Source organism: Canis lupus, chromosome 19 (genome assembly GCF_048164855.1).
Source record: "Canis lupus baileyi chromosome 19, mCanLup2.hap1, whole genome shotgun sequence".
NCBI lineage: Eukaryota > Metazoa > Chordata > Mammalia > Carnivora > Canidae > Canis > Canis lupus.
Window position 1 is genome coordinate 50,635,775 of NC_132856.1, and position 23,517 is coordinate 50,659,291.

The 23,517-nt window shown below is 50.9% G+C and overlaps 1 protein-coding gene and 1 long non-coding RNA gene across 5 annotated transcripts in view; one reads left to right on the forward strand and one right to left on the reverse strand.

Moving 5' to 3' along the window:
• The window catches only part of CACNA1A (calcium voltage-gated channel subunit alpha1 A), a 214,697-nt gene that overhangs the window by 156,195 nt on the left and 34,985 nt on the right, over window positions 1–23,517 (forward strand). For all 4 annotated transcript variants that reach the window (XM_072787044.1, XM_072787045.1, XM_072787046.1 and 1 more), the window contains exons 23-30: window positions 1,406–1,465; window positions 2,146–2,252; window positions 11,028–11,127; window positions 12,842–13,002; window positions 14,409–14,546; window positions 16,123–16,324; window positions 17,641–17,805; window positions 20,221–20,331. In XM_072787044.1, coding sequence (XP_072643145.1) covers window positions 1,406–1,465; window positions 2,146–2,252; window positions 11,028–11,127; window positions 12,842–13,002; window positions 14,409–14,546; window positions 16,123–16,324; window positions 17,641–17,805; window positions 20,221–20,331 — 1,044 coding nt within the window. The remainder of the gene's footprint in view (window positions 1–1,405; window positions 1,466–2,145; window positions 2,253–11,027; window positions 11,128–12,841; window positions 13,003–14,408; window positions 14,547–16,122; window positions 16,325–17,640; window positions 17,806–20,220; window positions 20,332–23,517) is intronic.
• Window positions 13,113–16,093, reverse strand: LOC140610709 (uncharacterized). The gene is made up of 3 exons (XR_012012257.1): window positions 15,747–16,093; window positions 15,355–15,432; window positions 13,113–13,721 (listed from the first exon to the last, which is right to left on the reverse strand). It is a non-coding gene; the product is annotated as an uncharacterized lncRNA (long non-coding RNA).

Sequence of the window (23,517 nt, forward strand, 5' to 3'; positions counted from 1 at the left end):
GGGCGAAGAGGTGACCAGGCGGAGCATTCAGGGCCCTGGGGGCCACCAGGAGGACTTTGGCTGTTACCTCAAGTGAGATCAGAGCTTACGGAGGATTCTAGAGCAGAGAAGGACCTAACCTGACTCGGGTGCTCACAGGCGTCCCCCTGGTGGTGGGGCTCCATAAATATCATCTCTTTTCCTTTTCTTTTCTTTTCTTTTCTTTTCTTTTCTTTTCTTTTCTTTTCTTTTCTTTTCTTTTCTTCTCTTTCTTTTCTTTTCTTTTCTTTCTTTTCTTTTTTCTTTTTTTTTAAGATTTATTTATTTATTCATGAAAGACACAGAGAGAGGCAGAGACACAGGCAGAGGGAGAAGCAGGCTCCCTGCAGGGAGCCCGATGTGGGACTCGATCCCGGGACCAGGATCACACCCTGAGCTAAAGGCAGCCTAAAGGCAGATGCTCAACCACGGAGCCACCCATCGGGAATCTGATGGAGTCTGCCCCCTGCATTTGTCACCTGCCCTACCCACCCCTTGGGCACCGTCACATGCTCACCCTGAGGTCACGCCAGAGGCGTACCATGACATGCCCTAGAGAGGGGCCAGGCTGCAGGCCGGTGCTCATCCGGGCAGAAGCCATCCAGCCCTGGCCCCGTGTAAGGCAGAGGGAGGGAAGGGATGCGGGGAGAAATGCCCCCTGTGTGAGGAGGACAGGGCTGTAGAGCTGGTGAGGGAGTCTGACACCTGGTGTCTGGCTTAGACGGGTGGTCGGGTGGTCGGGTGGTCGTGTTTAGGAGACCCGACGATTTCCTGATGAATGCCAGCAGGTCAAGGGCATTGGGATGTCAGACTCATCATCAACAGGGATACACCCCTCCCTGAACTTTCCCAAGACCACCTTCACTTTATATTGAGCTTTGGCCAAATAAAAAAGAAACCCTTCCCACCCCGTAAGCCAACCATCCTGAGTGATTTTGTTAGGATTTTGCTGCCATCTGCTGGACATTTTCTTTTTTTCTTTTTTTTCTTTTTTTTTTTTTTCTATTTTCTTTTTTAAGATTTTATTCATTTATTCCTGAGACACAGAGAGAAACAGGCTCCTCACAGGGAGCCCGATGTGGGACTTGATCCCCGGAGCCCTGAGCCAAAGGCAGATGCCCAACCACTGAGCCACCCAGGCATCCCTCTGCTGGGCATTTTCATACACAACATACAAATCTGTACTCTGAGACAGGATGGGAGGGGCCCTTGTGCAGTGCACACCCTGCCCAACTGTATGTGACAGCCATGTTTCCTCCTCTGCTTGGAGAGTGTGTTCCGTGGGACTTTACTGGAGACCACACACCCCAGTGCGCCATCACTACGTTCATGGGGACTGCTGGAGCAAGCCAATGACCTGCTGCCCCCTTGCTTTTATCACCTACAGGTGCTGCGATATTTTGACTACGTTTTTACAGGCGTCTTTACCTTTGAGATGGTGATCAAGGTGAGTGCTGAGAGAGCCAGGGATCCAAGGGCGTCTTCACCCTCAAGAATGCTGCCCTGGCGGCGGTGGCTGGCCCAGGGGATTAGAAATGCTTGTTGGGCAGAAGCAAGGACTAGATAGAGTGAGTGAGGAAAGCGAGGAAACGAGGGCAGGGAGGTGACAGGGACAGATCCTGCAGGGCCTTGTGGGTCACAGGGAAGACTTTGACTTTAACCCCAAGCAAGGTGGGAGCCATAGAGGGTTCTGAGCAGAGGAGGGACTTGAGGTTCTGGCCTCGTTGGGGAGGACAGACTTGAGGAAGGGGCAGGGTGGGCGAGAGTCAAGAGAACTAGGATTGGGCAGTCGTACTGGTCCAGACCAGGCAGAGAATGATGGGGCGTGGACCAGGGTGGTGGTGGAGAAAGTGGGTACATTCTTGAAAGGTTTGCTGATGGATTCCATGTGGGGGAATGAGACAAAGAGGAGTCAAGGGAGACCCCAAGGCTTGGACCCGAGAACCAGCAGGTCGGCACTGCCTTTCATGAGGCGGGAGGTATATTGGGCTCCCCCAGGTGCCTCGGGCCACTGTCCCATCCCTCGCCACGTCCCCTCTTCATGCCCCTCCCCCAGAGGCTGGAAAGGAAGGTCCTGCTCCCCAAGGTAGGACGAGGGATCAGAGCACTGTCTCTTCTCACCCCTAGATGATCGACCTGGGGCTCGTCCTGCACCAGGGTGCCTACTTCCGCGACCTCTGGAACATTCTCGACTTCATAGTGGTCAGTGGGGCCCTGGTGGCCTTTGCCTTCACGTAAGTCTCCTCTTGAGGCTTCCACTTGCCTCTCTGCCCCCCGCCGCCAGCCCGGGGCTGCCCATTGGATCAGGGAACATGTTCTCAGGGCATAGAGATGGGGAGAGTGTGCTCTGGGAGGTGGGAGACATCCGCATGCCCCCAGGAAGAGCTTCGACTGGCTTTTGCATGACGTCTGCTGTGCAGGAAGAAGGAGAAGGGCCCCCACCTTCTACCTCCTCACACAGCCACGTCACCGACCCCTTGCTCTGCTGCTTTTAGTAGAATAGCTCCGCCGGGACATCTCATCTTCCTTCTGCTCTACTAGCTCCACCCCAACTGCTGTCTCTGAGAGCCCCTAAAAAAGAAAACCAAGAAGTGAATGTGCATGAGAATTTGGACCCCCCACCCTGTGCCTGAAGGCCCTGTAGACCTGGTGACTCCCTTTGTGTCTTTTACTTCTCCTGGTGGTCCTAGGACTCTCTGCCTCCTCAAAGGCCATGCATCATTGTGTAACTCCAAGATGACAACTGGGTTGTGGGTCGCCATTCCAGGCCATTCCATCCAAGATGGTGCCCAAATTGTAGGGACCCATTCCAAGGTGGCCCCTAAGTTCCAGACAGCATTTCGAGGTGGCACTCAGGGGCTGGGCAGCCACTAGATCTTAGGGCCCTGATAGCAAACATAGTGGTACATTCCCCACATTAGAGAACTTGGAGCAGGTTGAGAAGACCTGACCAGGTCCTAATCCAGGACAGATCTTCTTGGGAACCCTGTCTGTGTCCACCGCAGTGGATCATTCCCAGAAAGGAAAGTCTCAGGGACTCTAACCCACCTCACCCCCATAGTGATAAATCAGAGGCTTCCTTTGTGCCTCTGCCTCCGAGCTGCCTTCTCAGCAGATCTCCAGGGGTTCTCGAATGGCCCCCCCAACCAAACAATGAAGACTTGGTTTGTCAGTAGGCCAGAGTGGTGGCTCATTTCCAATTTAAGGGCTAACGTGGGCCGCTCTCAGATTCTTCCCTGGGAACACAATGAGGTCAAGCTGTGTCAGAACAGCAAGAAACTCCAGGGTTCTGGATGCTTCCAAGCTGGTGGAGAGGTACCATAAGGGTCAGTGGGTTGATTATATTTCTGACTCTGGCCAGACGTCCCACTCCCTTTTCCTTTTATCTTCTACTTTCTTTTCCTCTTTCTATGTCTGCTCTCCTTCCACCTCGTCTCCTTCCTTTCTCCTTCTTCCTCCCTCCTTTCTTCTCTCTCCCCCCCGTCACTTTCCCTATTTTAAATTACTTGTTTAAGTATTAGAGCAGTGGAAGACACTCTAAAAAACCCCAAAACTTTGGCTTTGTTATTAAAGTGTTCTGAAATTTTAAGAAATGAAGTGAGTAAAGTGCAGAGTGAATTAGAGAGAAAAGATTGCCACAGATGAGACAAAGAATTGATGGCCTCCATATATAGAAAGTAATTACAAGTCAATAAGAAACATGAAACTCAATAGGTAAATGGACAAGAGATATAAACAGAAATTTTGCAGAATACTAACAACTAATAAAAATGGGAGGGGGGAATCAGCCCCCTTGGAATTCAGAGAAATGCAAAATACAAATAAGATACAATTTGTTTCCTACCAAGATAGCACCAGTTTCTTCCGAAAAGATTTTTAAAGTGTATATGACAGCGTCATGAAATACGCTCCTCCCTCCCTCCATGAGCTATTTGTGTGATGCCTACAAGGTGTCTGGTAGGCACCAAGCTAGGTCCTAAGAAAATTTCAACTCTGAAGAGCCAAAACGTTTTACAACCCTCAGCCTGGAGTGAATCCATCCCCTCTGGAAATAGTCTACGTGTGTCTCTACCCCTGTTTGTCTCTGTTTCTGTCCCAAATCCCCTTCCCTCCCTGGCTTCTGTTTCTTTTTCCTTCTTTCTCTGTCCTTTTTTTTTTTTTTTCTCTTCTTCCCTCTGACTGCTTTTCCTTCTCTTTCTCCTTTTCCTTCTCTTTCTCCTTTTCCTTCCCTCTCTCTGTCTCTGTCCCTCTGTCTGGCTCATATCCTCTTTCCTCTCCCTTCTCTCTCTCTGTCTCTATCTCTCTCTTTCTCTTTCTCTCTCCCTCCTCCGACCCTGGCCCTTATCTTTTGGTGATATGGGCCTGACCATCTGCCTAACATGGCCTGTGTGGCCTAGAGAATGTGGACACTCGGCCACGTGCTCTGGCATCAGGAGACCCAGTCCTCACCTTGCTCTGACCAGTGGTGGTCTCTGTGATGAGGAGGGGCAAGCTCTGGCAGGCATGTCGCCCATCCTTGCTCAGGCCTTCCAGGATTATGTCTTCCCAGCAGCCCCCCCCCCACAAGTCTCCTAGGGCTCAGGAGGTGATGGGTCGGGGGGGGACCCTGTCGGCCACATGCCTCCATACACGCACAACCACCCTTTGCCAGCTAGGCCCAGGGTGGTAGGTCTTGCCCTATGTGGTCCCCACTGGGTATAGAACAAAAGAAGTGGGCCTGCACCCCATCAGCTCACCCTTGGCCTTGGCACTTTCCTCCCAGACCTCTTTTGGAGCCAACATGGTTCAGTAAAGAAGAGGGGGGCCCCCACTGTTGCCCAGCCTCACCTCTGTCCCCCAATTTGACCTCACAATTTGGGGAAGGAGTAGCCTCCAAAAGACTTGGGACTTTCAACCGTAGAACTTTTGCCATAATGAGCTATAGTTTACAATATGCTGTTTCTAGGATCCCTGGAGCTACAATTAGGCTCTACTTTAAGCAAACAATTTGTGAAATCAAAATTATTTTTCAACCAAAAATCAATCAGCAGGATGATTCTTTGTGTTGCAAAAGAATCTGCTAGAGGGAGCTGATTTTTTTTTGAATTTTCATTTTATATATGAAATTATACAAGGGCATTCAAAATGAGCCTACAACTCACAAAAATTTGGCAGCATATTTGTAGTCAATCTTTTATACTGCTTCTATGAAGTTGCTACAGGCATAAAGCCAGCCATCCCGTGACCTTGAAAATCCCCGTTTTGAATGTTTTTGGGTTGTTGTTTTTTTTTTTTTTTTTCCAATTCCTATGCAAGGAAGGTTCCAGGCTGGGATTTAAGGACATCATTTCAGCCTCGATGGCCTCATAGATCTTACAGGAATTTGGGGCGGGGGTAGAATTTGCCAGTGGGATCCTAACAAGTGCCAGCAGCTCTCAGGGTATTTTAAAAGAGCTGAGAGCCGTGAGAACACCTTTAGATGATGGTCATAGGAATAGGAGAGGTAGATCCTGAGAATCCCTGCCACACCCTCCCTGTCTTGCTGCAAAGAATCCATCTGATGCTCCCATCTCTCCTTCAAGGCAGGGCTGCAGGCCTAGCACAACTGGCCGAGCACCTTGATCAAGCTGCTCCTGCATGCCCAGGGCTAATCTGCCAAAAAGCCAGAGGAGGAGCCCCTGAGCTGCAACTTTTCTCCCCAGAAAAGTTTCAGAATCCTGCCCCCTGGCTGTAGGGTTCTGGCCTCTTTTGCCTGAGAATGCTTCTTGCCCAAAAAAACTTTGCTACTGTCTTTCCATGTTGGATGTCATATTGGCAGGAATGGGGGATTCTCTGAGGGTCTCAGCCTGAGTACCCAACCCCAGAGTCCTTTGCTTCTTTCCTTTCTCGTCTTTTAGCTCAACTTATCTGTCCTGTGCCCATCTCTTCATAGATGAAGCTGAGAGCTCCAAGAGGTGTTAGATTAGTCTTAACTGCTTTAGAAAGAGGCTCCTGCAATTCTATCTGGTTTGTCTCTATATGCAAATCCCTTAGCCTCCCTGTGCCTCAGTTTCCCCATTAAATAGAAAAACGACTTGGTGTTAACAGTGACAGCTTCCACATATTCAGTTCTCACCAACAACCTCCTGTGGGCAGTTGTCTCATCGTCCCCATTTTGTAGATGAGGAAATTGAGGCCCAGGGGGATTGAGAAGGGAAGCGAATCTGGCAGGGTCACTAAGGTGATCGGCCGTCCGATTCAGGGTCGCTGCCCGTCTCCCAGCCCCGAACATGGAAGCTTTCGCAAACCAGCAGAAGGACGCCTGACAGCTTAGCCCGCCTGGGTTCCTCAAAAGCCGGGGGGCGGGGGCACGAGGCTGCTCCCTTCTTTGTTGAAAGGAATCTTGCTGTTTTGGCCTTTTGGGGTGGAGGCGAGGATTCTGCATCAGTGCTATGATCGTGGCCCCGTCTCGGATGTGGGAAAACTATCCCTGTGGTCCTCCAAGGGATGTGTCGAAGCTCTGCTAATGGGTTACCGCCCCTCCTGCACCTCACCCAGATCTGTGTGTGTGTGCGTGTCCCGCTCCTTCCACTGACTGTGCGCCATGTCCATGCGACCACCATTAACACACCATCTCATGAGCCATCACACATGATATCACGCTCTGTGCCCATGCATTGGGGCGGCCAACTGACATTTCTCAGCAGCTGGTGGATCCTGCCCTCACTGCCAAGAGTCCATCTGGCGCTGCCACTCCTCCCTCAAGGCAGGCCAGCACAGCTGACAGACGCCTTGATCAAGCCTCTCCTGCATGCTCGGGAGCCCAACTGCCAGGAAGCCAAAGAAGGAGCCCTCAGGCTACCACATTTTTAATCCCATCCTCAAAACAGCCCCTGCACTGAAGGCGTTTTCTTTTTTCTTATGTGTGATAAAATGGAAAGAAGATTTGAGTGCAAGACACACGAACTGGGGTTTGAATCTCAGCCTGCCACTTCCTAGCTGTGTGACCTTGGGCAGGTCACTCTCCCTCTCTGGGCCTCGGCTTCCTCATCTGGAAAACAGGCATGATGGTGTCACCTTCCCACAGGCAACCATGGTGACATTCAGAAGACTCACATTTTACACCCAAAGGTAGCGGGTCAGGGAGAAATCACTGTCAATGAGAGATCTGTCAACAATCACAGAGGAGAATCTACATGAGTCTAAGTGTGCAATAATTCCTAGATACATTGAGCTTTGAGATAAAAAGGTAGAGGAGAGAAAAAAATCCAACGGGAATATTTGTAGACATTTAAACCATTCTGTTTTCATTTTTTTAATTCTTTTTTTTTTAAGATTTTATTTGTTCATGAGAGACAGAGAGGCAGAGACATAGAAAGAGGGAGAAGCGGGCTCCCCACATGGAGGATCCCAGGATCACGCCCTGAGCCTAAGGCAGACACCCAGCCGCTGAGCCACCCAGGTGCCCCTAAACCATTCTGTTTTTAGAAATACTAACTTTGAAAGAGGCAGCAGGTGGGAAGTCCTGGAGTGTACCTGCCGGCAGCAGGGCCTCCCCTCTCTGATGGCAGCCAGGTTTCTCCGGCCTTCACCTCCTCCAGCCGTGGTTAGAGAGTCATAGTGACACCGAGCCTGACTCCAAAGTTGAGCTGCGTGAGGCTTCGTACCAGATGCCAAGAGCTTCGTCTCAGGACTCCCAGGAGCTGCCTCTAACTACACCCCAAATCGGAGCTCTTTGCTAACCTCCCTCTGCTTCCTGACTCAGGGGGTAAAGCCAAGGCCATAGCTACCACGCACGAAGCATCAGAATCCCCCAGGTCTGTTTCATAGATGAGGATGACAGTTAGGGGCAGAGCTGAGATTCAAGCCCCAGCGCCCCCACTCCGAAAGCTCACGACTTTCGAGCCATTCTAAAACCTCCCAGCCCCAGAACCTCTGGAGAAAAAGGATTTCTCCAGCTCTTGGCAGTGACCTTCAGTGGCGAGTTCGCCTTTGATAACTGGTGACTTTCTGGCTGTCCTGCTACTTGGAAATTTGGCTTTCTTGGTGCTGTTGGGCAGTGCCGGGAGCCTGCCGAGGGCAGGGGACCGAACGGGGGCTTCCAGATGGAAGGATGGACGTCGGCCAGAGCCGCAAGCCTGAGGCTGCCCTCCTGGTGCCCGGGCGGGGCAAGGGGGCGCTCAGGTGTGCGTGTGTGTATGTGTGTGTTCTGTGTTCTTTCTTCTGAGGCCGCTTACGATCTGTCTCTCCCTCCGACGCCACCTCACCAGGAGCAGTACACGGTAAAGTTTTCTCTCTCTGTCTCTCCTTTCCTTCTCTCTCTCTCTTTCTTTCTCTTTCATTTTGTCTCTCGTTTTCCGTGCCCTGGTGCAGCTGTGTTGGTTCTGGGCCGGTTTCCATGGCCTTTTGTCCTTACTGCCATCCTGTTGCTTGCAGCGACCAGAGCCCCCCCTTAGTTTCTCCTCAGGGAGAAGGAGCCCTAAGGGGTCTGGGCCACTGCTCCCACCATGACCCACCATTAGTCCAGTTCTTGGCAGAGAATAGAAAGGACATGGGGGAGCGGGGCCTCTCCGGGATCTGATTTCAACAAGCAGACAAGCATGGGGGGGGGGTGGTTACCAGAGGAGTAAGCGTGTCCAGACCCCAACATGGGAGAAGGGTGGTCAGTCCACACAACCAGGACTTGGGCTCTGGGAGGAAAAAGTATAGCCTCCCGAGGAGCATCTACACTTTCAGCAAAGTGGTTCAAAATCGGGTTGTTTTCTGTGAGAACTCCTGGATCAAGCTGCTCCTGCATGCTCAGTACCCAAACTGCCAGGAACGCTCCTCAATGCCTCAGTAAAAAAGATTATTTCTCAGCCTCACCCAAGGGCGAAGTACATCCTGGGAGAGGGGCTGCCACAGGGGCAGGCCAGGGAGTCCTTTTCAGAGGAGTAGATGTGCCCATGGGAGGCACGTTTCCCAATGTCAGCCGTTCAGCCCTTCAGGATTGTACCCGGTTCCACATACAAGCTAGATGTCCACTTGCTTGACATTTTTTTCCACCAGCACATAGTCTAAACTTCACTTCAATTTTGCTGGAAAACTAGATCATCCCTGTACAGCCGGTATTGTTAGCCTCAGACAGAACCACAGCTGGAAAGGTGAATCCCACAGGAGTGAAACAGTGGCATTGTGGCTTGTCACACTCGAGCCGGGTGCTAGGATTCAAGAGAAATTAGTGAGTGCTGGGAAAGCATTAAAGACCTCCTAGCACATCTCGGAGACTTCCACTCTTACTAAAGCAAAAGGCCTGAAAGATTCTTGAAGAAGAAATAGCTGGTTTCCCTGTGTGATCCACTTATTTAATTGTGTCCCTGTTCTGCCTCAGATTATCCCAGTGACTTTCTTGATGTGCGTTGCACACTTCAGGGGCACAGCCTTGAGATAACAGCCTTTGGCTCTAAAAAGGGAAAAACATGTTCCAGCTGAATTCTGGAGCACAGCTGTGCCCTGCAGGCTAACGTCCAGTTCTCCCCCCCCCTCCCCCATTCCCTGAAAAATGAGAAGAAAGAGATCTAAAAGAATGGACGTGGTGTGCCCAGATATCCCGACACACCACGGTGGGGGTCCCCGGGATGGCTCTACTACGCATGACCCACGAGGTAACTGTAGGGAGATGTTTGCTGGGGGACCCTCAAAGAACTCTGGGATCTGGATCTGTTCATGCACATCCTGAGACCACACACCAGGTGCACGGTGAGGCTGGGATGAGAACCAGGATTAAAGGGAAAATGGACACATCAAGGAATAAATCACAGCTTAAGCCTTTGAGGGGTTTTCCCGAACCCCTCGGGTCTAAAGCCCGAAGCCAAAGATGGAACCAAAGATGATTATGGAACAGCAGTAGGAGCCAGCTGAACCCACCAGCAATCAGGGCAGGCTGCCAGATAAAGGAGCTTTTAGCTTGGTGTTGGGGGCTGCATGGTCCTGGGAGTGGTGAGGTGGAGGAAGGGCATTTCCAGCAGCAGGAACAGAATGTGCAAAAGCAGAGGGAGGCAAGAGCATGTGGCTGGGATTTGGTGTGTGTAGCAGACGGTGGGAATGCAAAGGTAAAGGTAAGTCGGGCTGGATTTCGAGGAGCCTTGAGTGCCGTACCAGAAGTTCTCACGTCCAGGGATTCAGATGCTCCAGAAGGATTCTGAGGAGGAGAGTGACGTGGTCATTGGCTTAGACCACTGTGTGCAGAAAAGGTGGAAGGAGAGACAGGGAGCGGGGGGAAGCCGGGAAATGGGTAATGAGAGTCCAGCCTGAGATAGTGGCCAGGGACGATGATGGAGAGGAAAGGAGGGTAACCGGTTGGGGTCAGAGAATAGGAAGCTGAACGTGACACTTGGGTTTCTGACTTGGGCGACTCGGGGCGGGGGGTGAGTTCTATTAACCACAAGCCTCTGATGGCTGCACCCAGTATGCTCCTCTGGGGGGACCTTGGCCAAGGGTAGTGTGGCATCTGCAGGGGTTGTACGGCTAAGGCTCAGGTCCAGTAGACCCTGGACTGAACCTCTATGCAGCTCTTGGAAAGATGGGCTAAGAGACCGTGGCAGAGATTCAACATGGGCATCTGATGTCCTGGTTCTTTCCCCTCGGGTGGGCCCAAGGAGTACTGGGGGAGGGCCACGTTAAGTATCTCCTGAATCCTGTTGGAAGCGGGGGTGAGGAATCCCATTTTCTAAGAGCCCACCAAGACCACCTCTAATGAGCGTAAGGGCAGCCAGGTCCCCTCTTGCTGGGTCTGAGGGCCACCCCCTGAAGGTACTCAACCCAGCCAAGTGGCAGAGGGCCCTTAAATCCTGCCACCAGAACCACAGAAGGCCATCTTCTGACTACCTCTTGAGCCCAAACATAGCAGGGGTGCTGACCACTCTTCCCCAGCAAGGGCAGGACTATGCCAGGCTCACCCCAGACTTTTAGGCCTGAGAGGGTAGAGTCACACAGAGTTGTGGGCCACCTACCACCCAGACTGACTTCTGCTCCCTGTCTTCCCCTCTCCGCACCCTAACATCCCTCCACAGTGGCAATAGCAAAGGAAAGGACATCAACACGATCAAATCCCTCCGAGTCCTCCGGGTGCTACGACCTCTTAAAACCATCAAGCGGTTGCCAAAGCTCAAGGTGAGACGGGGGCGTGTGGGAGACCTGTCAGGGTTGCCATGTACAGTTGGGCAGGTTGCACACTGCTCAAGGATACTACATTGACAGGGGTGCTGATAACATCACATCCGTCATATATGGATATATTCATTATTACAACTATCCAGCAGATGGCAGTAAGGGAGTTGATCTAAGAAAATCTGTATTCTGACAGCTTTCCATTAGATGAAATGTCTTAAGGTTGGGATCCCTTTTTTCCTAATTCACAGGAGGACATTGTATGGATAAAATAGGGCACAGCCCTAATGTGAGCAGCAGGAAACTAGGTTTCTGGTCCCACATAACTTTTAACTTTTCACCAACCTGTTCTAGGCTCTGTTATCTCTCATGCCAAAGTAGCATGAACCAGCATTTCCCAAAGCTTGTCATTCAGGAGAAACAGCAGAAAAGAGAAGGAAATGCAACCTAGTCATTCAAACACACCTTTTCAACTGATGCTCCACCTGAGGGCCAGCTGTACTATTTCCTACTTACCGTTAAAGTCGCCACTTTTTTTTTTTTTTAATTTAAGTGAACTAAAAGCAAATTCTACACCAAGGTTTCCAAGGTGGAAAACCAGAACCCAATGCTAATAGAAGGTAAAACTAAATACATTCCCCCCAAATAAGATACCATTATTAAAATATAGCCAAAGAAGATTGCCTGAAAAAGGCTTTGGACATGGATGCTTGCTCTTTCCGGGATGAAAAGGAAGAGTTTTGGGGTTAGGTGTTAACAGAGTAGTAACTGAGCAAGACTTTCTCTTTTGCTCAAAAGGAACGAAGGGAAGGGTGCAAAGTGAATAACTCTGTTACTGTGTAATTCAGCACTACTTCCCGTGGGGCGCCTGCAGGACCTAAAGGAATATCGGCGGTCACCTGGGCGTGACGCGCCCCCATGACTCTGGCTCTGTCACTCACCGATACGTGGCTGTCTTGGACATGAAAGCTTGCTGCATTGAAATACATGGAAGTCCAGCCATATTCAGTGCTGGGGTTCCTCACCCTCTGCTGGGTGGCAGCCCCCTTCCAAAGCCCCCGTGAAAGCTGTGCACCCTTTTCCCCCACCCGGGGGGGTGGTGGTTAGAAATACAGAGCTAGCCTGAAATTCCAGTACATTCGAGGAGACTTGCCTGCCTGTGGTTGGGACCCACCGTGGTTGGAAGCAGAACAGTTGGGAGACGTTGCAGGCCGGGACCCCTGCCTTCTTGGGGAGATGGTGGAAAGATTCCATGTCACCCAGGGCCAGAATCTGGGTGCATAAAGTTGTCTCTCAAAGCCACAAAGCCCCCTACTGCTCAGTGGGCAGAAGTGAGGGAGAGCACACCTCCAGATGGAGGGGGACAAGGAGGCGCATGAGGCAGGGACACAGAATTAACAGGCAATACTACTCTAGGGAGGCCCTTTCCTCCCGCCCTCAAGAGTTGTGCATGTGTCTTAGGCTCCCAGAAGTGGTCCCATTTCCCCCGGGGGGTTAATACGAGGTTTTAGAGGCAAAGAAACTCAGAATTGAGTCCAGCCCCAGCACTGACTTCCCAGAACTGCGTGGCCTTAGCCGCATGACTCGGCCCATGGCCATGACCATGAAATGGGACATTAGCAACACGTTGGTATCACAGGCTGCTGGAGACAGGTGTCACAGGCGGGACCCCACCCCCTCACGCCCTCTCTCAACTCCACCCGCCTCTCCCCCGCAGGCCGTGTTCGACTGTGTGGTGAACTCACTCAAGAACGTCTTCAACATCCTCATCGTCTACATGCTGTTCATGTTCATCTTCGCCGTGGTGGCCGTGCAGCTCTTCAAGGGAAAGTTCTTCCACTGCACCGATGAGTCCAAGGAGTTCGAGAAAGACTGCCGGTGGGTCTCTGCTCTCCTCAGAGTCCCCCGCGGGGACTGGTGGCAGCGGAGGTGGCCAGTAGTGCCACTTGGTGCATCGCTTCTGTCCTCGCCTTTGTCAAATGGGGTTATGAATACACACCCACGTTCCCTTATCTTTTTTTTTTTTAAGATTTTATTTATTCGTGAGAGACACAAAGAGAGAGAGAGGGAGGCAGAGACATAGGCAGGCTCCATGCAGGGAGCCCGATGTGGGACTTGATCCCGGGACTCCAGGATCACACCCTGAGACGAAGGCAGTCGCTGAGCCACTGAGCCACTCAGGCGTCCCTTATCTTAAAACCACTACCAGCAAATGCGTTTCAAAGTTCAGAATATTTTGTGATTTTAGAAAAATCATATAGGACCCGTTCTACATAGGACATCACACCCTCAGCTGAACCTGAGGCATTCCTGTAATCAAACCATTTTAACTGGTATTCTGCTGGGAAACATGCAACTGTTTACACCAAATGGCACAGATAACAAGTAGGAAGAGCCTCGTTCACGTCCAGTCAGGTCAGGTTTCGTTGCCAGACTAATTAGATCAGAGATGGACAAAGTTTGTCAGCCGAGGGCCAGAAGGTGGGTACTCTTGCCTTTATGGGGCCTACAGCCCCTGTGAGGCAGCCCCTGTCTGCTGCTGTTGTAACTCCAAATAGCCAGAACGGAAACAAACGGGCGTGTCTGTGTCCTTATTTCTAGAAATGAAAATATGAATGTCAAGTAAATTTAATTTGTCATGAATGCATCCTTTTGATTTGTTTTCGACCACTTAGAAACGTAGAAACCCGTTGTTGGTTTGTGGGCCGTAAACAGGTGCAAATTTGGTCTGTGGGCCATTACAGGCCACCCCCTGCCCCGAGTAAAGAGGACAATGTTTGGTTTTCAGAACCTTCTAGATTTTGGAGCTGTGGATGAGAAGTTTGTCAGCCTGTAGTTATTTTGGTGGCTGTGGCCTGACATTGGAAAGACCCCAGACACTTGGCCACATGTCTGGGGCTAAGCCTCGTGTCCTGCCCTGAAAAGAAGCAGCAGCCGCCCCCCTCTTCCACCTCCCCACTCCACCTTGGCCTGATGATCCAGAGATGTTCCTCTCTCTCTCTCTCCTCTCAACCCCCAAAGCTCCCACCCACAGGACTAGAAATTTTCGTGTTAGAAGAGTGCTTGGTGCTGAGTCAGGCCTCGTGTAAAGATTTGTCTCCGAGTTGGATGCGCACTGATGAGTGGAGACACAGGCAGGGGGTGTGGGGGGGCTGCTGCTTCCTGGGCTGAGGGATGCAGTGTGGGCTGGTGGGGGCCCCTCTTCCTCCTCCTCCTAATCTCCAATTGCCAAAGATGAGTGTCCCCTTCCTCTGTTCACTAATGGCCCCAATTTTCTGTGGCAGCGGCAAGTACCTCCTCTATGAGAAGAACGAGGTGAAGGCTCGGGACAGACAGTGGAAGAAGTATGAGTTCCATTATGACAACGTGCTGTGGGCTCTGCTGACTCTCTTCACCGTGTCCACAGGAGAAGGCTGGCCACAGTAAGTGGCCCGTCAGAAAGCCCCACGGAGGAGTCAGGGGGCCCAGGGAACAGGATGGGGAAGGGTCCGAGAGCCCAGTGCTGAGACAGGCCTGGACACAAAGCCAGGGGTTTGCTCCTGGCTTCCCGAGGCGGAGACCCTGCTAGGCGCATGAGGGGCTGTCCAGCAGCCTGCACATGCTGGGGCAGAAATCCAGCCCTCAGTTCGCCAGACCCTGAGCATCAGAACGGGCAAGTGCTTCGAATTTGCAGGAAGGCTCCACAGACACAGGCGATCACATCCTCTTAACCCTTCCTGTGCTGGTGAGCACAGATCTCCAAGACCAGGGTGTGGACATGACATTTTCTGAGTCCCTTTGACTCGCCGAGAATAAGGTCAGGGCTAGGGTGAGGCTGAATCGTGCAAGTCCGATTTTTACTTAAACTGTCTTTACTTAAAATGTTAATTTTTTTCATTATGGGCTTTTTGTTGTTGTTGTCATTGGTTTTGGATTCGTTTTTGGTTTTTTGTTTTTGTTTTTTGGCATTCGTTGTGATTTGTTTAAATTGCAGTAAGATACCATTTCTCTTGACAACTGAGAGGTTTGGCACCTCCTTGATTTATGTCCAAGGCAAGTGCCTCACTCTCCTCACCCTAGTCCCGGTCCTCCTCCCAGAGGTCTCAGAAATGCAAGTGTATGCCCTCAGCATCCTCGCCTCCCTCCTTCTGCTCTCAGGAAACACACCAACCCTCATGTGCCTTTCTACCCACCCCCCCACACCACACACACATACACACACACACACACACACACTCGGTACCCACTTACATGAGGCCAGTGCTAGCCCAGACGGCACCTTTGAGCGAATTTTTTAGACAGCCCTTCCTCGACAGACTTCACTTCCATCTGTCAGAAAAATCATTGCAATATACTTAATGATTTTGTTCAAATGAGGTACTTCATGGCTACCTGCCCAAAAGTTGTCATCATAAATATACAAATCTATCATGTCTGCGGTATGAATGGCACCTCTTAGACGCAGAACCCTTGAGCAGTGCACAATCTGTGCAACTGTTCAGAGCAGCTATGCACATGCACACTCCCATGTCCATCCCTACTACCCCTCCTCAGCTCCCACTACCACCTATGCTTAAATGCCCCCCACACGCCAATAATCTGCCTCCATGACCCCACACACCCTCCCATCCATCACCACCAACCTGGTTTCCCATCCCAACGTGGCCAGGCCCTAGTGGGTAAACTTCAGCAAGTCACTTTAACTTGGTAAACCTCGATTTCCTCGTGTGCAAAATGGGGCCCGTGATAACCTCCCTGAGAAGGTGGCCAAGAAAATGAATAAAATCACAACCAGCCCCTGATAGCCCTCAATACATGGTGGTAGAGGTAACTGACCCTGTTGCTAACACTTCCCACAGACAGAGAAGCTGGGAAGGCTTCTGGCTTCACAAAGTAACCACAGCAGTCAGAGTCAGAAAACAGTGACTACTTTCATTTCGTTGCTGTTTTCTCTTACTATCCCCCTCCATTCCCGTGACCTGTCCCACATTTCCCCTCTGCCCACCCCGGTCCTCACAGGGTCCTCAAGCACTCTGTGGATGCCACCTTCGAGAACCAAGGCCCCAGCCCCGGGTACCGCATGGAGATGTCCATCTTCTATGTCGTCTACTTCGTGGTCTTCCCCTTCTTCTTCGTCAACATCTTCGTGGCCTTGATCATCATCACCTTCCAGGAGCAGGGGGATAAGATGATGGAGGAATACAGCCTGGAGAAAAACGAGGTGCCGCTTCCCGGTTTTGAAAGATTGACAAAACCACCACCACACGCACATGTGTGCTCATGCGCACACACATGCACACCCAGGAAACGGCTTTTGGGGGCATCTGGGGAGGGCACAGCAGCATTGTCCAGGGAGAATTCATTCTGCAGGGCAACCCTTCATGGGGTTCTGGTAGAAAAACACACCAACCCCAGGTGTCTGTATCGGTCAGTTTGGACTGGGCTATGCCCCAGTAACAAGCAGCTCCAGAATCTCAGTGCCAGGAATCCACAAAGAGATTGATTGATTTCTTGCTCAACACCACATGACCAGGTGACTCTGGTCCCCATCATCTTTATTCTGGTTCCTCTCTGAGACACTTCGGATCAAGAAGAGAAAATGCTGGGTTTCCTGGGTGGCTCAGTGATTGAGCATCTGCCTTTGGCTCAGGGCATGATCTCGGGGTCATGGGATCGAGTCCCACATCAGGCTCTCTGTGGGGAGCCTGCTTCTCCTTCTGCTTGTGTCTCTGCTTCTCTCTATCTCGGTGTCACTCATGAATAAATAAATAAAATCTTTAAAAAAAAAAAAAAAGAAGAAAAAGAAGAGACAATGGCAGACCATGGGCAATTTTTGTGATCTGTGCCCAGAAGTGACACAGGTCACTTGTGTCCACATCTCATTAGCCAGAGCAAGTCACACATCTATGTCTGATGTTAGTGGGGTGAGGAAGCATAATCTCCCCGAGGGTGGGGTGGTGAATATCTATGAATTAAAATCCTGTCCTCCGGAGAGTACAGACATGGCCCTTTGCCCTTCTAGAATCATCCAAACTAGGTGGAGGACCCAGAATGCATCCTCCCTCTGCTCTTTTGGTCCCTAAGACTAAATAGCCATTATTCCTCCCTCCCTCAAAAAGAAGGAGGAAAAGAAGCAAAGTATTCAGTAGGAAAGAATGGATAGACTTCAAAGCCAGACTTTGGCTTAAGTTCAGGTTTGACCCAGTTGGCAGCTGTGCCGCCTCAAGCGAGTGGCTTAACCTCTCTGAGCCTGTTTTCCTCCCCTGCAAATTAGGATTACTGATAGTACCCACTTCCCGTGTTTGCTAAGGGGATTCAGAGAGATAACAGGGGACGTGCCAGTGCGAGATCTAGCAGATGATGCCATAGCTGTTGGCAGAAGAAAGTGGCTGTGGGGAAGAGCTTATGGGAGTGAGGAATCCTGGCTGGCGGCAGACTCAAGCAGATGTGCCGGAGAGCCTTGGCCAGTTAGATGGGGAGGGTCCAGCCGCCTCTGTCCTGCCTCTGGCCCTCACACCCCCTGCCTCTCTCCCGCAGAGAGCCTGCATCGACTTTGCCATCAGTGCCAAGCCGCTGACTCGACACATGCCCCAGAACAAGCAGAGCTTCCAGTACCGCATGTGGCAGTTCGTGGTATCTCCACCTTTCGAGTACACCATCATGGCCATGATCGCTCTCAACACCATCGTTCTCATGATGAAGGTGAGCCCCCAGCCCTGCCTCACCCCCGCTGCACACCTGCCCCTCACACTCACACCCACCCTCCTCTGGCCAAAGGGAGATATGCCTGCAAGTCTCCCACGCATATCACACTGTGTTGCCACCGAGCCTCTGCTCTGGCTGTTCCCTCCGCCTGGCAAACGGTTCCTGACCTCCCATGACTGCCCAAGGCACCCACCTTTGCAGACACCCCATCGGTGACCCCACATGCCGTAATATCAGCATAGATTGCCTGATGGCCACACGCCGTAGCCTGTGAGCTCCAAGGGCCTTGGCAAGTCCTGGTCACCCCTGAGTTCCTGGGGTTCAGTGAATCCTTGGCTCACAAGGAATAGGAGGCCTTCCATAAATGTTCAGTGGATGAATTGAGGAAGGGAGGGCAGGTGGGGACCTTGCAACCTTTGGGGCCACAGAGCCTTTTCAGGGTGAAAAGTCAGAACCTTTCACCCTGTGGTCTGGAGACCAAAGGTCGGGATTTAAGCCCAGCTCTGCTATTTATCTCAGCATTTAACTTTGCACAGGGGACCAGCAACAATCAGGCCCCAGTTTCCCTGTCAATGAAACGGGAGTGATCATAATAGCACGTTCCTCCCATCCCTGGGTGAGGATGAGGATTGAGTGAGGATGTTCAGGCAAAGACATTAGCACATTTCTCAACACTTCAAAAACACTCGTTATTTAAGCTGCTAATTTTTGAATTGGCGAAGAAGCAGTGCCTATTTTTGCTTGAAATGCTTCTCCATAGCAAGTTCTTTTATCTTTTCATTGTTATAATCATGAACAGTTTCAAACAGAAAGGAATAGTATAGCACAGCGCTTCCCAAACCCCAGTGTGTTCACAGATCATCTGGGGATCTTGTTAATAAGCGGATTCTGGTTCTGGCAGATCCGGGGTGGGGCTGGGATCCTGAAATTCCAAGCACCATCCCCAGGATGCTGGGGCTGCAGGTTCCTGAACCCCACCCTCATGAACACCCAGTCTCGAGGTCATCCTCCAGCGGTACCCATTGTGAATATATTTTATGTTTGCTTCATCTACCTTTTTCCTCTTTTTTCTTGAGGTGAAATTCACATAACATAAAATTAACCATTTCAAAGTGTGCAGTTCAGTGGCAATTTAGTACACTCGCCAAGTTGTGCACCCACCATCTCTCCCTACTTCCAAAACATTTTCATCCTCCCAAAAGGGGACCCCTGTCCCCATGAGCAGTCACTGCCCCCCATCCCCCTCCCCCAGCATCTTGCAACCACCAGGCTGCACTCTGTTTCTATGGATTTGCCCATTCTGGACATTGCATCTATTTTTTTTATTCTTTTAAATGATAGACGTCACAATATTTTGTCCTTAAATCCTTCATATGTATTTCTAAGAAGTAAGAAAATGTCCTACATATCCTTATGTTCAACATGCTAAGTGATAATTCTCTAAGATACATATTGAGTTGTCCCCAAAATGTCTTTTACAGCATGAGTTGATGTTTTGGGTTTTTTGGGTTTTTAGAGGTAGTGAAGGAGCAGAGGGAGAGAGAGAATCTTAAGCAGGTTCCACACCCAGTGCGAAGCTGGACATGGAGCTCAATCTCACAACCTGAGCCAAAATCAAGAGTCGGATGATTAACCGACTGAGCCACCCAAGTGCCCCATGAGTTGTTTTTTGAGCCAAAATCCAAATGGCTACACATGGCCTCTGGTTTTTGTCTTTTAAATCTCTGTCTTCCTCACACTTTTCCCCCCCATGCTGTTGACTTTTTCAGGAAACCAAACGAGTTGAATGAAAACAGTCCCACCTCTGGGTGCATTGGTATTCTCGTGGGGGTACTGTAACTACTTCCTCACCTGCCATGTCTCCTGTAACTTGGCACTTGGGGCTAAAGGTTATAAACTTGATCTAATTAAATAGTTTGGGCAAGATTTCACAAGGAGTCAGAATAGCAGTTACCTCTAGGGCAAGTTGCCGACTTGGAAGGGGTGCAAGGACACTTTTGGGAGTTCTGGAAATGTGTTAAGTCTTGGTCTGGGGAATAGTCTCATGGTAGGGCACAGGTAAGGATTTAAAGAGAGAGAGATCTGAAAAAAAGAAAACAAACAAACAAAAAAAGAAAATCCTGCTGAGGAGATGATACAGACATCCTCCTGCATCCTATCAGGAGCACAGTGAGGCAGGCAGTCCTGGGACCTGGGATGCCAAAGCGAGCTCAAGAAAGTGCTTGTTTTGAAGTGAAAAGATTAGCCCAGCCCATGAAGAGCTCACCTGGGGCCTGAGTCACCTCACAGGACATTGGGAAGCCTGGTGTCAAAGTCCTGCCTTCCCCAGGACGGGATAGCCCCAAAGCCATTTCCCCAGGCCCCACCCTGCCCATTGATCCTGCCGTCCTTCCTCCTCTCTATTCCATCCAGTTCTATGGGGCCTCAGTGGCTTATGAAAACGCTCTGAGAGTATTCAACATCGTCTTCACCTCCCTCTTCTCGCTGGAATGTCTGCTGAAAGTCATGGCTTTTGGGATTCTGGTAAGTATGAGGCTAGAGCTATGGGTTGGGGGGAAGCCCGGAGGGGCACTGGGTGCTGGGTGATGGTCCCCTACCCCACCTGGCCCCAAGACCCACAACCCCAGCGGTGACTTGAGCATCCCTCCAGTGCCCACAGACCCTACTTACGCGTTCACACGCTTGCCAAATAACACCAGTGGGACCCAACGTCTGTTGATGGTTACTATGTGCCAGGCACGCACTTGCACAGCCATGCCTCAAAGTGGTCCAAGGGGTGGGAGTAGTTACCCTCCACTTTAAGAAAACTGAGGTCCAGACAGGCCAGGTCCATGGCGTTCCAGCCGTTCTAATCTAACCACAATCCTCGGTGAGATGTACATTGTACAATGGAAGCAGCGCACAGATGTGCAAACTGACAACTGAGATGAATCCGTATCTGTCCGTGTTGTGTGCCAGGTGCTCTGAAGGTGCCTGTTCTACTGATTGCCTTGCAATCCAGGAGCCACTAGCTTGCCTTCATCACCCACTAATGCAAGACGTCTCGCCCTGAGGCCCATTGATTCCCTGCAGGGATCTGGGATGCGATGGGTGGGGGAGTATCTGCAAAATCAGATATGGAAAAAAAAAAAAAGCACATCTTTATTTTTCACAAGCTGCTAACTGGACTTTAAACATTTCCTCCTGTCTTGAAGGCAAACAGCCCCCTGCAGTGTTGCTAGTACAGTCTGTATCACCGTGTCACTGATAAAAATTAGATATTTTCCTAGCGCGTGATAGATATTGCAGGCACCTCCAAATTTAGTGTGTGTTCATCCTTGCTTCAAATGCTGGCGACTCTCAAACCTGCAGCTAGAACGTATTTCGTATGGTAATGAGGAAGTGCATGAATCATCAGATCCTCATTGAAAAGAATATTTTGATCAGCATATTTCAAGGTAACAGGTGCCCTTGCAATCCTGGGTATTTTATGTTTTTATTTTTTTAAGATTTTTTTTATTTATTCATGAGAGACACAGAGAGAGAGACTGGGTATTTTATTTTATGCATTTGCAAAGCTTCCTCTAGGAAGGTCTTCTCAGGTGGCTAAGGAGGTTCACAGCCCCCCCCCCAAAAAAAAAAACAGCGAAGAGGGCCTGAACTGGTGGGGTTGTGTGTTGGGGTAACTGGTATGTCCCCAGTGAGTGGCTGAGCTCAGACTTGAAATAAGGCTTCCCTCTCGACCACCCACTTAGTTCACCTCTCAGAGAATGGCCTACAGCCCCGTGGCGTCAGTCAGGCTCTCTGGAGGGTAGATGGAGGCTGGTTTCTCACCCCGGTGTCCCGAAGTGGCAAAGGGTGTCAGCTTTGGCACCTGAGAGCCCTCGATTCAGCTCACATCCCGACTATATCACCTCACCTCTCGCCATCGCTAGGGCCCATCCTCTGCCTCTTCCCCAGAAGAGCCCTCACAAACCCCAGCACAGATAAGTGTGTCTGGAGGCCGAGGGTAAAGCCTGGCCTGGTGTGAGGGCTCCATAAATGCCAGAAAGAGTGGCAGTAAGGCTCCTCAAGGCTTTCTCCTCCAAGGCGGACCTCACAACCCTGTCACCCATCAGGAGCATTTGGGGAGATTTCCTAAAATTGAATGATGCCCCAGAGCCAACCCCAGAAGTTCAGATTCACTTGGTCAGGTGGGGACCCCTGAATCTGTATTTTTTAAAAAGATTTTGTTTATGTATTCATGAGAACACAGAGAGGCAGAGACATAGGCAGCGGGAGAAGCAGGCACCCTGTAGGGACCCTGATGCAGGACTCAATCTTCGGACCCCAGGATCATGATCTGAGCCAAAGACAAATGCTCAACCACTGAGCCACCGAGGCACCCCTGTATTTTTTTAAGATTTTATTTATCCATTTGACAGAATGAGAGCACAAGCAGGGGGAGTGGCAGAGGCAAAGAGAGAAGCAGCTTCCCTGCTGAGCAGGAAGCCCAGTGTGGGGCTCCATCCCAGGACCCCAGGATCATGACCAAAGCCCAAGGCAGACGCTTCACCCACTGAGCCACCTAGGCACCCCCTTGAATCTATATTTTTAACTAATACCCCAGGGTATCCAAAGTACAGCCTGGGCTCCCAGGTCCTGTGCTGAACATCAAGCAGGCTGGGGGAGGCACCCTGCATCCAGGGCAATGGCGTCAACCCAGCATTTCGGTCCTGGGGATGCCACCAGGATGGATCACAGAACACGTATGGGGTGTAGGTATCAGGCTATGGTGTATCCATATCAGGGTACAAATCCTGCCTCAGCCCCTTTCTGACTGTCTGGCTTCAAGCAAGGCACTTGGCCTTTTTCTCCTGTTTCCGCATATACAAAATAGGAGTACCATACACCCAGCCTCCCAGGGCTGCGGGGAGCGTGGGTAGGCTCAGGCACGGGACCTGCCCCACACAGCTATGCTGTGCAATTTTTGAATCCCCTATCTTCTGGTAATGAAGGGGCTCTACTCGAGGGCTGGGGCTCTATCTCCCCCGCCCCTGACCATCCCACAGGGGCCTGCGTGGGGCCTCCCCCTCCAGTTTATATGAAGCCCTAGTTCACCATGTGCAACTTAGGTGACCGGGGGAGCCTTCTAGTCCAGGGGCTTGAGGGCTATGGCCATATGCCTAGAAAGTTGCCTTCATTCAGACTCCCCAGAACATAGAATTGAGTGTGAGCATTTATCCAAAAACCCAGGAAGCTCAGTGTGAGGGAGGGGGAGTGAGGCAGGAGCCAGAAGGCAGCCAGTACAGGGTGAATTATGAAGCCAGTTCCCACTGTGGGCAAAAGGGCCCAGTTCCATTAAGGATCAACAGGAGGCATTAGAGGGCACATACTTCAGAGTCCTTCCACTTGAGGAGAGGAGGGAGCCGGGGAATTTATCCTCCAGTGCCCCTCAGTCAAAGCCCAGGGCTGCGCCCAGGGGAGCTGTTCATTCCCCAGCAAATTTGCAACCAGGGGAAGCCCTTGGGCAGAGTACCTGAAGGTGTGCGATCAAAATATGAGGGGATGCAGGCAAGGCCCCAGAAGCATCTGCTAAAATACCAGAAGGGCCAGTGGAACATGACTTCCTTTCAGATGAGTATAAAATAGCTTCCATTCATTGAGCACCTACTGTCTAACCAAACTCCACGCCTAGATTCACTCTCATGATCTGACTGCTGTGATACCTTTCTTCCAGAAGAGGGCTCT